The 12,475-nt window shown below is 38.3% G+C and overlaps 7 protein-coding genes across 7 annotated transcripts; 4 read left to right on the top strand and 3 right to left on the bottom strand.

The window, feature by feature from the left end:
• Positions 1-379: 379 nt before the first annotated feature.
• LAA2 (Laa2p) lies at positions 380-1,213 on the top strand (the record flags this gene model as incomplete). Its single annotated transcript, XM_022818888.1, has 1 exon — positions 380-1,213. The coding sequence occupies one exon, from the start codon at positions 380-382 to the stop codon at positions 1,211-1,213; it is 834 nt and encodes a 277-aa protein (XP_022675510.1).
• A 164-nt stretch (positions 1,214-1,377) lies between these two features.
• Positions 1,378-3,675, bottom strand: STT3 (dolichyl-diphosphooligosaccharide--protein glycosyltransferase subunit STT3; the record flags this gene model as incomplete). The annotated part of the gene is made up of 1 exon (XM_022818887.1): positions 1,378-3,675. The coding sequence occupies one exon, from the start codon at positions 3,673-3,675 to the stop codon at positions 1,378-1,380; it is 2,298 nt and encodes a 765-aa protein (XP_022675509.1).
• Positions 3,676-3,964: 289 nt separating this feature from the next.
• GCG1 (gamma-glutamylcyclotransferase) lies at positions 3,965-4,717 on the bottom strand (the record flags this gene model as incomplete). Its single annotated transcript, XM_022818886.1, has 1 exon — positions 3,965-4,717. The coding sequence occupies one exon, from the start codon at positions 4,715-4,717 to the stop codon at positions 3,965-3,967; it is 753 nt and encodes a 250-aa protein (XP_022675508.1).
• Positions 4,718-4,951: 234 nt separating this feature from the next.
• Positions 4,952-5,953, bottom strand: MYG1 (Myg1p; the record flags this gene model as incomplete). Its single annotated transcript, XM_022818885.1, has 1 exon — positions 4,952-5,953. The coding sequence occupies one exon, from the start codon at positions 5,951-5,953 to the stop codon at positions 4,952-4,954; it is 1,002 nt and encodes a 333-aa protein (XP_022675507.1).
• A 539-nt stretch (positions 5,954-6,492) lies between these two features.
• PET100 (Pet100p) lies at positions 6,493-6,867 on the top strand (the record flags this gene model as incomplete). Its single annotated transcript, XM_022818883.1, has 1 exon — positions 6,493-6,867. One exon carries the CDS (start codon positions 6,493-6,495, stop codon positions 6,865-6,867), a length of 375 nt encoding a protein of 124 aa, XP_022675506.1.
• Positions 6,868-7,199: 332 nt separating this feature from the next.
• COG3 (Golgi transport complex subunit COG3) lies at positions 7,200-9,320 on the top strand (the record flags this gene model as incomplete). Its single annotated transcript, XM_022818882.1, has 1 exon — positions 7,200-9,320. The coding sequence occupies one exon, from the start codon at positions 7,200-7,202 to the stop codon at positions 9,318-9,320; it is 2,121 nt and encodes a 706-aa protein (XP_022675505.1).
• A 466-nt stretch (positions 9,321-9,786) lies between these two features.
• On the top strand, positions 9,787-12,417 carry VPS41 (Vps41p; the record flags this gene model as incomplete). The annotated part of the gene is made up of 1 exon (XM_022818881.1): positions 9,787-12,417. One exon carries the CDS (start codon positions 9,787-9,789, stop codon positions 12,415-12,417), a length of 2,631 nt encoding a protein of 876 aa, XP_022675504.1.
• Positions 12,418-12,475: the final 58 nt, after the last annotated feature.

Below are 12,475 nucleotides of genomic sequence, written 5' to 3'. Positions count from 1 at the left end.
CGAAGCGCGAAAAAAAGGGAAAAACTGGCAAAGCTTTTTTTAAAAAAAAAAAAAAATAAAATACAAAAATTATTTTTGCGCATTTTCGCGATAGTGTTACCCGGAGATCATGTATCGTCGGACCAGACATGGCCGAATCGTTTGGGACGTGGATGTCCACGTGACTTGTGACTCGTGACTTGGGTCAGCTGGCTGGCTAGCTAGCTAGCTAGCCATGGATGTTGTTGGCATACATACATACACACATAGCAATATATAGCTGGATGGGTATATGAGTTAAATAAAGCTGGAAAGAGAGGACGAGGGAAAGGGAAGAGAAAGAAAGCCCCATTAGCGCTAGCTAGAGGGTATCTCGAACCAGAAATAGTACGCATTGCCAATGAGTGGAAGAAGCGGCGAGGAAAGTGCCAATTGCAACGGCAACGGCAGTGACAGTGACAGCGATTTTGGTGATTTTGGTGAGGCAACCGTAAAGGTGGAAGAACTGGAAGTTCCAGAGGAGTCTCCAGTCACTGCAGAGCCGAATGCTTCAGGCGCCAGTGGCGGTGCCAGCACCAGCGGGCCAGTGGTCCAAGAAAATAGTGCCACTGCAGTGGAAGCTATTTTTGACTGTACAAGAAAGGTCTTGGCTGCGAAGAAGAGAGGCATTGAAATACGTGACAAGAAAGTGCTCTTCCAAGACTTGTTGAAAAATGAAAAGACAAAGAAGATATACGATAGCTTGTTTCCCGACGGACAGCCGCTCCCGCCTTCTCAATGGCGTAAAGAACCACTACAGAGGCTCATACGGCAAACCTTGGGCATGGAGGAACCGCACGATGAGGAAGAAGAGGAAGAATATGTCATACAGGACTTGCTCTACCTTAAATTGGAAGAGGACGAGCATAACACCTTGGAAAGCTTGGGGTACGAGCGGTTGAAGGAGGACAAAGAGAAGGTACCGAGCGTGGATATATCTGAGCTATTAGCCATGCAAGAGTTTAGTTCGGTGCCGTTGGAGAAACTAACGGTGGTGCACGACCAATTGATAGATGCCATTGAGAAGGTACAGAACGAAATAAACACACTAAAAGCAGAGGAACGGGAGCTGCTGAAAGATAAAGAAACTTACGAAGAGCTTATTACCAACCTAGTCGGTCACACGCAACGTATAAGAAGAGAGGAAATAGCCGAGTACAAAAAAAAGCATAAATCATTGTTCAAAAGAAAATAAGATCCGGAAAATGGCATGTGTAAGGATAAACCAACCATTCATCTTATAGAAGTATATAGATGTATCTGTAATTTGATGAGTTGTATTCTTTTTCTCTGTCCTCTTTCTTTCTTTATATCTTTCTAACATACATATATATATATAGATTTGTATGTATAAACATTTCATACTCTGAGATCTGTTGTAGGCTTCTTTACTGATCTCTTTCTTACTCCACCCTTGGAGCTCTTGCTGAACTTGGCAGCGGAACCGTGGTCACGACCTAAGGTGTCGGGTGACTTTAGTTTGTAGATTCTCACCAACCACGTTTCAGAGGTGAAAACTTCCTCGAAGTAGTCTAAATCACCAACATCGTTTTCGGTGATCTTTTGGTTACGCACTCTGTCAACACCTTCCCCGTTAGGGTACAGTGATGGGAATCTATAGTAAGAGAGCTTGTACATCAAACTGTCCTTCATAGTCTTCGTGGCCTGGGAATCCACACGATACTCGCCTCTGTCGGTAAAGAAATTACGTTCTTTAACCTCATCTGGCCAAATACCCTCTGAAATTCTTACCATCCACAAGAATTTGTTCAAGTCATCACCACTGTAACCTAGAACACCACCGAAAACAACCAAAACATAATCTACATCATGTTCCTTTAGAATTTCGTAAGCTTTGTCTTGTGGAGATGACATTGCCTTACCAACAATTGCAATGTGTGTATTGTTCCATGTATTGTTGTCGACAAGGGTAGTTCTGTCAGCCATGCCACCAATCTGGTAACCGTAATCCCACCAAGCAGCAACCTTAGCATCTTCAGCAGTATTCATACGTAACCAGTAGTAGGCCTCTCTAAAGTCATCAATCAAAGCAACTGAACCATCTGGGTTCTGAGATGGCATAACAACAGATGGGGAAGAGTAGAAGTTCGAAGTAACATAGGTACAATGATAAACGAATATGAATAGGTAACTGATGAATGATGCAGAAACAAGAGCTTTAGCAGCAACATTGAACCAACGCGATTTAGAGGATTCTTCGTATTCAAATTCAAGATGAGCTTCGTAGTCATCAGCTTCATCATCTTCGGATTTGGAAAGAGCCTGCTTTTTTGGTTCCTTTTCAGCCAGCTTTTCAACAGACTTTGCTATCTCAGTAGCCTTTGATCCACCAGAAAGTAGAACGGAAAAGTCCAAGTATATGTCGAATAGTTTCGAAATTGCAATTGCACCGGTAACACAAATGATTGGAGTCAAAGTCAACATCAATCTGATCATGACACCAGCAAAGTAAGAACATAGTACAGAATATGCCAAAACAAACACATGCTCATCCTTTAGATCTAAAAAGAGTAAGAAAACACCTGCTGGGAACAACCAGATCAAGAACTGGTTGTCAAAGAAAAATGAAGGCCATGCTGGAGGTTGGTGTTCTGAGACTGAAGCAATAATTGGAATGTGGATTTTAGCATAGTTGGTATCCCATAATGAGTAGAATCTTCCAGTCCAAGGAGCAATGTAACCCATGTAGGTCAAAAAGAATAGGCCCGATACACCAATTGCCAAAATTAGAACTAAGGAGATGATCATAACAACCTTAAATTTCTCACTAGAGACTTGTGACTTAATGTAATCACCCAATGCAACAATCTGGATTAGTCCGAAAACACCCAAGGCAGCCATATGATCATTAGATCTAATTGGCAAGAAACCCACGAATGGAATTTGCATAGAAGCTAATGTACCAATAGCATACCATGTGGTATATGCTGAGTATAGCTTAGACTGATAACGACCCATCAAGATTAAAATAAACACATGTAATGGGATTAAATTGGTAATAAACACATAGCCACCCCAAGCGGAAACCATGTAAAAGTAGAATACTGCAGCAAACGTGGAAAATAATATAGAGCCAGTCTTTTGAGCCTTGATCCAGAACATGAACGTTACCATTAATAGTGTAATAGCAATGGCTTCATTGTCATATGAACCAGCCACGGATCTTGAGATGTAACCAGGTGCAATTGCCATAAAAGCAGCTGCAAGCAAACCTGCACTAGAGTCTTTTAATTCTTTTGTGAATTCATACGTGGCCCAAGCAGTAAAACCAGAAAATGCTGGAGCAAACAACACACAGATATTACGGATGTCAATTGGTAACCCAATCTTACGTAAAATATGCCAGATAGCACCCGAAGTGGTCATTAGACCAGGGTATAAGGTACCACCGGTAACTCTTCCTAAGGGATACCATGTTCTGTCGTCAAACCAATTCAAAAATTCATAGAAAGAGTGGCTAACAAGATATTTGGTAGCCCTAAAGTTAAACCACGGGTCAAACTCATGAATGATAGATTCAAATCTTATAACAGAGAATAGACGCGATGAGATTGCTGCTCCAAAGATCGCAATGAATATTACAACCTTGAGCACTGTCTGCAATCCTTCCAATGCAAGAAGGGTCGATTGTTTCATGATATATCTGGAAACTAACGAACTTTCAAGGCGTCTTCAATTACTCTCCTGAAACTTCAAGCAAGTCAATTGATCCCTGAGAATGTCAATCTGTCCAATATCACTTCCCGTTTTAAAGCGTTGTGTTGTTCGTTGAATAAATATTTATAGCGTTTTGAATTATGTGTGAAATGTGTGTATTCAAACAATATATGAAAAAAGTATATTTAGTATATGGTGTACGGATGGGTAAGTTAAAGCCCATCGCGTTATGAATAGAGAGTAACAGATTGACGCAGAGTTCCAATGGCTACGTAACCGATGTAGACTTGGAATCAGAGTGCGGCTTCATATTTTTATTACTTCGTATCGATTCGGTACATTCTACTAAGGAGTCCAGATAAGAGTCCTCGATTCCTTCTAATGGTTTACCTATTTGATTAGCCATTTGTATTAATGAATCATGTAACAGTTTTAGATACTCGTAATTTGGCCCACTTGGGCCTTCATTAAATGCAATGACAGATGCGGTATCTTGGATATTTTCTGGTCCAATAAAAGCCTCGTTATCAGAAGTTCCGATATAAACCATGGAAACTAGAATATGTTTCCCAGTGACTTCATCCACTGGGAGCTTATTTAAGAGTTCTTGTAATTCCTTTGGCTCGTTTCTAGGGGGCTCTAAGTGTATATGTATTTTGTGAGCCGTATATCCGTTCTGCTCTCTGACATCCAAGTATTCTGTTACCGACTGTACATGTTCCGGTGGAATGTAGTAGGCTCTCGCCAAAAGTTGTAAATCATGTCCGGTTGAAACCTCCCTCGTTTTCCTTTCATCAAGGTCTTTTTTGAATGCCTCATTCTGAATGATTTCAGAATATGGAATCAACGTTGCAACTCTTCCTGGTGAGTTTGGTGTACCTCTATGGTCAATACTAGACTGCCAAAATCTCCTCAAAAACCCATGTAATATTCCATTTACCATATACTTCCAACAAGGAGGAGGTTTGTAAATCAAGGAGCCATACCCGACTACCCAAACACCTTCTGCATCTTTTGTCATACCTCACTTCAGTAAAATAACGGTATGTTATTTGTGTTCAGCTCTCTTTCGAACCGACTTTTAATAATTTAGTATTAGACATCATAATTAATCGGGGAATATGATTTTAACATTAAACATACTAAAACATGTGGAATATATGCCAACGAAATATAAAAATACAAATATGCGAATAAGCCATATATAGAAGTAATCCTAGAGAGCTTAGCGCAGCTTAAATAAATATAATATTGTTTAGAGAGACAATCTTGCTAAACCGATTGCAGATTCACGGGATTTTGCACCACCAATGAAACCGGCAGCATGGATGAAAATACATCCTGGGAAACCGCTCTTTTCGCTAAGTTCTTCGTCTCTCAAACCACGTAGTGGCTCTGGCAAACCCTTCCTGAATTCGAATGAAGTAGAAGTAACAGGGACTGTGGAAACTCTGTAAGCACCGGATGTGTCGCTGAAGATGACAAACTCGATAGTGTTTTCAATGTTTAATTCACGTTCGACTTGGAATAAGTGCTCTTTCCATGGGCAAAACTCAGCTAGCTCAATAATCTTACCACTTTTATCAACATTAAATCTATTCTCAACAGCTTCAATGACTAGGGTCTTAGCTGGTAACCAAGAATTGATGTAGCCGTTGACCAAGTCCTTAAAGACAGTTCCGATATATTCAGAGGCCTTGAGGAACTGGTTGTAGAAGCTCTCATCAGAGCTATCCTTGTTCCATTCTGGGTTGAATCTGCTAATAATACTTGGCAAAGTGATAGCTTTGGCACTGAACTTTGGTTCTACATCGGCATCATATTGGTCAATACCATTATCGTTAGCATCCAAACTCTCGATGAACTGACTGTAAACCTTATCATATAACAGTTCAACTTGATCATCGTTTAATTGAGGGCCCAATTCCTTGATGATATCCTTACCAAAATGCTTGTAAACTAAACCAGCACTTGACAATTTAGTCTTGTACTTGTCATTAAAAGTCTCAGAGAAACCTCTTTGATGGTGATCGAAAAACTTAACACCATTATCGTATTGACCACCGACATCAACAACAATATCACTAGCTTCCCAGTCTTCTGGCTTTCTTGATCTAACCAACTTGCTGTCGCGCCATTGAGGCAACAACCTTAGCATATAAACTGCCAAAGCTTCATCTGCGTGGAAGGAACCTGAGTGTGTGCAAATTTGTTTCATAGACATCTTTGCTCTTTTAACAGTTTGAGATACGCTCATTTAAAGTTGTATCCTATTAACAACTTGTAAATAACTGGAATACCTTCCTCTATTGTTGTTGTTGTCTATACTCATCTCATCTCATCTCATCTCATCACCTTAATGTTTGTCGCCTTTTATAGTTTATATTTGAGACTCTACAAAATTTTCGATCTTGCACTGCGAACCTTTCAAAGGCGCCTCGAGTAAACTTAAAACAAAAGAAATATCAATAGTAAAAAAGGTCCAAAAGGGGACCTAAATTATAGTCTGAAACAACTTTCAAGAGCCGAGGAACGCCCCCCTCCTCCTAACCCTAACAGACAAATTCTGGCTTCCAGCTAAATAGGGTCTTTCGTACACTGCTTATTGAAAACCAGGTCATGTGACTATAGTATTTGATATGTTCGGGTAACAGATTTGGAAAATTAGAACAAAAGATGTCCTTCTAGCGTATAAAGCGTACTAATAACATGTCGTTCGATTATAGTTAAGCACACCAACGAAGAGTTGCTGCTTCAATACAGAGAAAAGTTAGCACCATACATATCAACAACATTATGAGACTACCATTCAAGTATACAAGGGCCCAACTTGAGGTTTTCAGGTTTGGATTCTGTCTTCTAGCTCCGGTAGCTGTGATGTATTATATTGGTACAGACACCGATAAAAAGCTAAATGTCCCAGGGTTTTGGCCGGATCCAGAAACTTTAAACAAGATCCCTAAGGAGCGTTATGAAATCAAAGCAGAACTAGCCAGGATGAAGAAGGAAAGATTGGAAAAGAGACTAAGGTTAGAAAGAAAGATTGCTGAAGAATATGGAATTGATATTGAAGCTGAAAAAGAGAAGATCAGACAAGAAGAGCGTGCTTTGAAAGAAGCAAAAGAAGCTGAACTGGGCCTGAAGAACTCAGCACCATCAGAGCAAACCTAAGCGCTTCTAGAAAATCGCAACTGTCCGAAATTCAGCCATGTATATAGTAGGTATCCTCCGTCTTTTTTTTTTCTTTTAGTTTATATTTATTCTATTACTACTTTTCAAAATATGTTATCACGTGATTTATATCTTCTCACAGTCTAGCATCTGACAAGCTAGTTGTGTAGGCATCATATATACCAATAATTAAAACAAAATGTCCTTTATAGGTTGAAAACGATGCTTTTACCATTATATTTCAAAACACAGTCTACGAAGGTGGTTATATATTGAACACCGGCTGACCTTAACCACACATACGTGACCCTCTATAGTTGTTTTCACCTCATATGAAAATGGTAAGGTCTAGAAGGGGCTCGATTGTTCAGGACATAGCATCTAAAAGCTCAGTATCGCATGGGCTACCTGTCTATACCGATGATTTGGTACAATTGTTGAAGGACGTAGGGTTAAATCGAGAGCTAGAACCTCCTCACTCGAATCTGGAGCTGAAAAACGAGAAGTATAAAGAATATACCGACTACTTGAATCAATTAGAGGAGAAAAATGGATATTATACAACTTTGAGAAGTACAACACGTCAGGTCACTGATAGGTTGGTGACGATTATAGATAAATTTCAAGCCATTTCTTCAGAAACAGAATCATTCCAAAACTCAATTGACTCTCTCGCTACGTCATTAAAGGAATCAGAAGAGAGTTACGAAACCATTCAAAGAGAACTACAGTATTTTCAAAACCTTGAACCAATCGCTAGAAGGTTGAATCAGTACTCATCTCCAAATATTGTCCTAAAGGACTCTTTCAACCAAAATTTGGCAAAAATTGATGAATCATTGAACTTTTTGAAAGAACATCCGGACTACCTTGAAGCGGAGTCTTACCGTATTCGATTTAAACAGTGTCTTGTTCGAGCATGTACATTGATAGCCAATTATTTGAACAACCAAATAAAAGGCCGGAACGATGATATTATATCGCGCTTGAACTCTAGTAAAACTCAATTGACAAACAATTCTAATGAAGCACTTTTGTATAACCGCTTTGCTACTATCGGTTCAACTTATAAACAACTAATAGACTCCATCATATCACGTTCACAATATGATGAAGTTGAATCGCTCTTAAGGGATTGTTTTAATACATATTTTAAATGCCGCTCCAAGCTATTGAAAGATGGTATATGGAATCAGCTAACCGAAACTCAATTGCACTCTGGTAAAACGGTCAAGTATGTTCAAGACAATCTTCTTTTCTTTGAGAATTTGGCCCATAGGGAGTTTAACCTTTTCTCGCAATTTTATCCTCTAAATGATGAAACTGTAGCAAGATTTAACGAATGGTGTATGGAACTTTTTGAACCTTTATACGACTCTGTGAGATCAATAATTCTTAGAGAGACTTCGATTGCGACATTATGTGACACAATTACACTCTTGAATAAATACTATCAAATGGAGGAAGGTTCAACAGAATATAAACTACAGTTCAAGAACCTTAAATTTGATGCGCTTTTCAAGCCAATAGTTAAAGAATGCCAATCGCGTTTAATATTCAGATCTCAAATCTATGTGGAAGAAAACATCAACAAATATAAACCTAGAGTTGACTCTTTTGTGATTCGTCATCGAAAAGCATCAAAAGAAACCAAACCCAAAATAACAGAGGTGGAAGAGATCTCACAACCATTCTTCGAACTAGAAGAGTTTAACTCTGCTTATCCTCCTCTAGTATACGGAATCGCTTTGCTATCTAAAATTTACCAAATGGTGAACTCTACAGTATTTGATGATATTGCACACACAATTGTCCATGACTGTATAATGTCTTTGAAGAAAGCATTTTACCTTGTTTCGTCAAATGCAACTATTAACGTTTTAGATACACAACTATCATTACTAAAAAATATGTTGCTCTTGCGTGATCAAGTGCAAAACTTTGATATTCAATATATTTCCAAGGAAACATACCTTGACTTCTCGGGGCTTTTGCAAAGCATCAAAGACATTGGGAAACTTTCGGTGTCTGTATTCCAAACGGTGCCTAAGATCATCAATAATATGGTGGATGCTAGATCTGAGTTAATAATCGAACTTCGTGATACTATCAACGGGTTTACAAGACAAGCTGCGGACCAAATTACTAAAGACTACCTCTCGTTGTCTACACCACAAGATAAATTATTGGAACAAAATAATGAGCTCAGGAAATCGATTGAAACTAACCTCCCCTCCATATACGAACAAATTGGAAATTTCATTGTAGATCCAGAGATCAAATCTCATCTAGTCGATGCTATCCAACAAGAAGTCGTCAGTAGGTATGCAAACTATTATGAAACTTTGGCAGATAACCCTTCTGTAGATGCCAAAAAACTTTCAGAATGTATGTACATAGACGTTTTCCAAAACTTCATCAACAACGAAACGTCCAAGCTTTTGTCCACTTAAATAGATAATAGTGTTATGTGATAAAAAAAAGTTCTTCACGAATTTTCTTCCTCTTCTAGAGGATTGTAGATGTTTTCAGATAACAAACGGTTCAATTCAGATTTAATGAACTCAACCTTGCTTGGATCGACCAAGAGATGGGTATCATCCAATTCTTCGTAGATTATATCATTCCTATCAGCATCCATACGTAAGATCAAAGCTCGAATCGAAGGATCACACTGGACTAATGCACCTTTTCTTGCCCTTGTCATTGTCGTCTAAGTGTTGTTTTTGCTTCAGTTAATGTATTGTTTCTTGTTCCTTCCATGCAACTTACTTCGTTTGTTCAGTAGACAGCATTCTGTAAGCAAATGACACTAATAAAACTTTTTAAATATATTCTTTAAGGGACATCACATTATTATTCGAAATTGTAACAAACATGAAATGAGCTCGAAAAAAAGAAGGGCAAGTCAAACGTGAGATGGAATCTGAACCTGTTGATATTGATCAATGCAAGGAATCTTCGCATAATGGATCAGATTCTGATATTTCTATAGGTTCTAAGTCTAATAGAACACAAGATATTGATCCTGAAGTCGAAGAAGACTCTTCATCGGGAACGGAGAGCGAGAGTGAGATTTACAGCGATGAGGACGAAGAGGATGAAGATGACAGTGATGACAGTGATGAAGATGAGGATGAGGATGAACCTCCAATTTTAACTTTTTCGAGACTAACACATATACCAAAATCTTTTTTCCAAAGAGATTCAATATCTTCTTGTCTATTCTCCGATAGACTTTTTGCATTCGGGACTCATTCTGGACTATTACACTTAACAAGACCAGACTTTACAACCATCAGAACATTTAAATGCCACAGCTCTTCAATTTTATCTATTGCCACTGAGGGTGATTATTTTGCAACAGGATCGATTGACGGAACAGTCGTAATTGGGTCAATAGAAGATGCCCAAGATATTTCAGGGTTTGACTTCAAAAGACCGATTCACGCTGTCGTCCTTGACAAAAATTATGCGAGCACCAAAACTTTTGTATCTGGTGGGATGGCTGGCGATGTGGTTCTAACACAGCGCAATTGGTTGGGCAATAGAACTGATACAATACTGGAGAAAAATAATGGAGCAATTGTCGGAATATACACCGTTGATGATGTAATATTTTGGATGAATGATAATGGTATAACATTTTATTCGAGCATTTCTAGAACCAAACTCTTGAATATTCCATTTCCACAAGATGAAGAAAATAGACCGGATCTTTACTGGCCCAAAGTTACTTTCCCAGAAACTGATCGGGCTATCGTTTGTTGGGGAAAACATATCTGGCAATTCAAAGTGTCGGTCTCGAAAGTTCAAGACTCCACAAATCATATCGGATCCATTATATCAAGTGCAGCATCGAGTTTAAGAGGTGTTCCTGATCGGAAAGTTGAATTGGAGCACCATATTGAACTAAACTGCCTCGTTGCAGGAGCAGCCGCTTTTAAAGATGATCAATATCTATGTCTTGGCATTGATCAATCGAATAAAGATAAATTAGATGCACCCGAGTTAAAGATAATCGATATATTTAATGGAGAGGAGTTACATACATATCAAGTGATATCGAAATCTTTCCAGAATATGACTTTGAATGATTACCACTTAGGTGTTCATATTGGTGAGGGAAAATCCGAATACTACCTTATTAGCTCAACTGATGCAATAGTATCCAAAGAATTATCTTTAGAAGACCGTTTCAAGTGGTACGTGGAAAGACAGATGTATTTGAAGGCCTGGGAGATTGGAGACTATGTCGTAAACCCTATGCAAAGGTTGCTAGTTGGCCAACAATATATTGATAGCCTACTTTTGAAACAAGATTGGTCGACAGCAGCAGAAGCAATCGTTAAAGTCTTTCAGGAAGTCCAAGAAGGGGATGAAGAGCTAATGAATTTTAAGATAAGTAAATGGGGCATGTATATCATGAAATTTGTTAAAAATAAACATGCTGATGATATTATTGACCAGGTACCGACAGATCCAGTATTAGATTATAATGTTTACACTACTATCTTACAGTCATTTATTACAGCAGGGAAGTATGATAAAGTGCTTTCTTTGCTAAAAAAATGGGACTGTTCATACTATGACGTTAGAACATTGCTTGACTCGATAGAGGAAGAACTTGAATCAAGAGAGGATACTACTCTACGACGTTGCTTAATTCAAATATACTCACTGACAGATCAATATGTTCCACTTGTGAAGCAGATGCTCATACTGAAAGATGTAAAGGTGTTAGATGTTTTACTTGAGCATAACTTACTCTCAAACTTTGTCAGTAGCTTAAAAGAAATTATTCTTTTACCGTATAATGAAGATCCTATTAACATTGACAAAATGCCATTATCTGTTGTTAGGAAAGTTTTTTCCAAATCAATTTTACTCCTCGTAGAGAACAGGCACTCTATTCCTATAGAAAGGGTAATTTCTGAATTTTCTGGACCACTACGAGTAATATTATTTTTGTTCATGGAGGAATGTATGGTTTTAGAGCCTTTAATGGTGACACCTTATGAAGATGATATGATATCTCTTTACATTCAATTCAACAAAAAAGACCTCCTAGACTTCCTAAAATTAAAATCAAATTATGATGTTGACAGAGCAATAGAACTTTGTCAAGCAGATCCTTCCTTATACAATGAGCTCATATTTCTATGGAGTAAGATCGGTGAGAACAGAAAGGCGTTATCATTAATTATCGATAGGCTTGATGACCCTAAATTGGCCTTTCAGTTCGTCAAAGATTCAAATGATAACGAGCTATGGAACTACTTAATAAACTATAGTCTTGACAGACCAAAATTTATCAAAGCTATATTAGATACATCTGATATATTTGAGGACGAAATCGCTACAATAGTAGAACGAGTGCCCGATGACATTGAGGTAGAGGGTCTCAAAGACTCCTTACAACATATAACAACGAATAATGAACTGAAATTAGGCGTTATGAATAGTATTTTCAAAATTGTTGACGATGAAACAAAACAAATTGTTGCTGAATTTCTAATGGTGCGGAAAAAGGGAAAAGCTTTCATGTAAGGTTTATCCACGTAATAGAACATTTAGAATGTGATAGTCTTCATATAACGTTATATTC

The sequence above is a fragment of the Kluyveromyces marxianus genome, chromosome 3, assembly GCF_001417885.1.
Source record: "Kluyveromyces marxianus DMKU3-1042 DNA, complete genome, chromosome 3".
Lineage (NCBI taxonomy): Eukaryota > Fungi > Ascomycota > Saccharomycetes > Saccharomycetales > Saccharomycetaceae > Kluyveromyces > Kluyveromyces marxianus.
The sequence above is the reverse complement of the archived record's forward strand: the minus strand, read 5'-3'. Positions and strand labels throughout refer to the sequence as shown.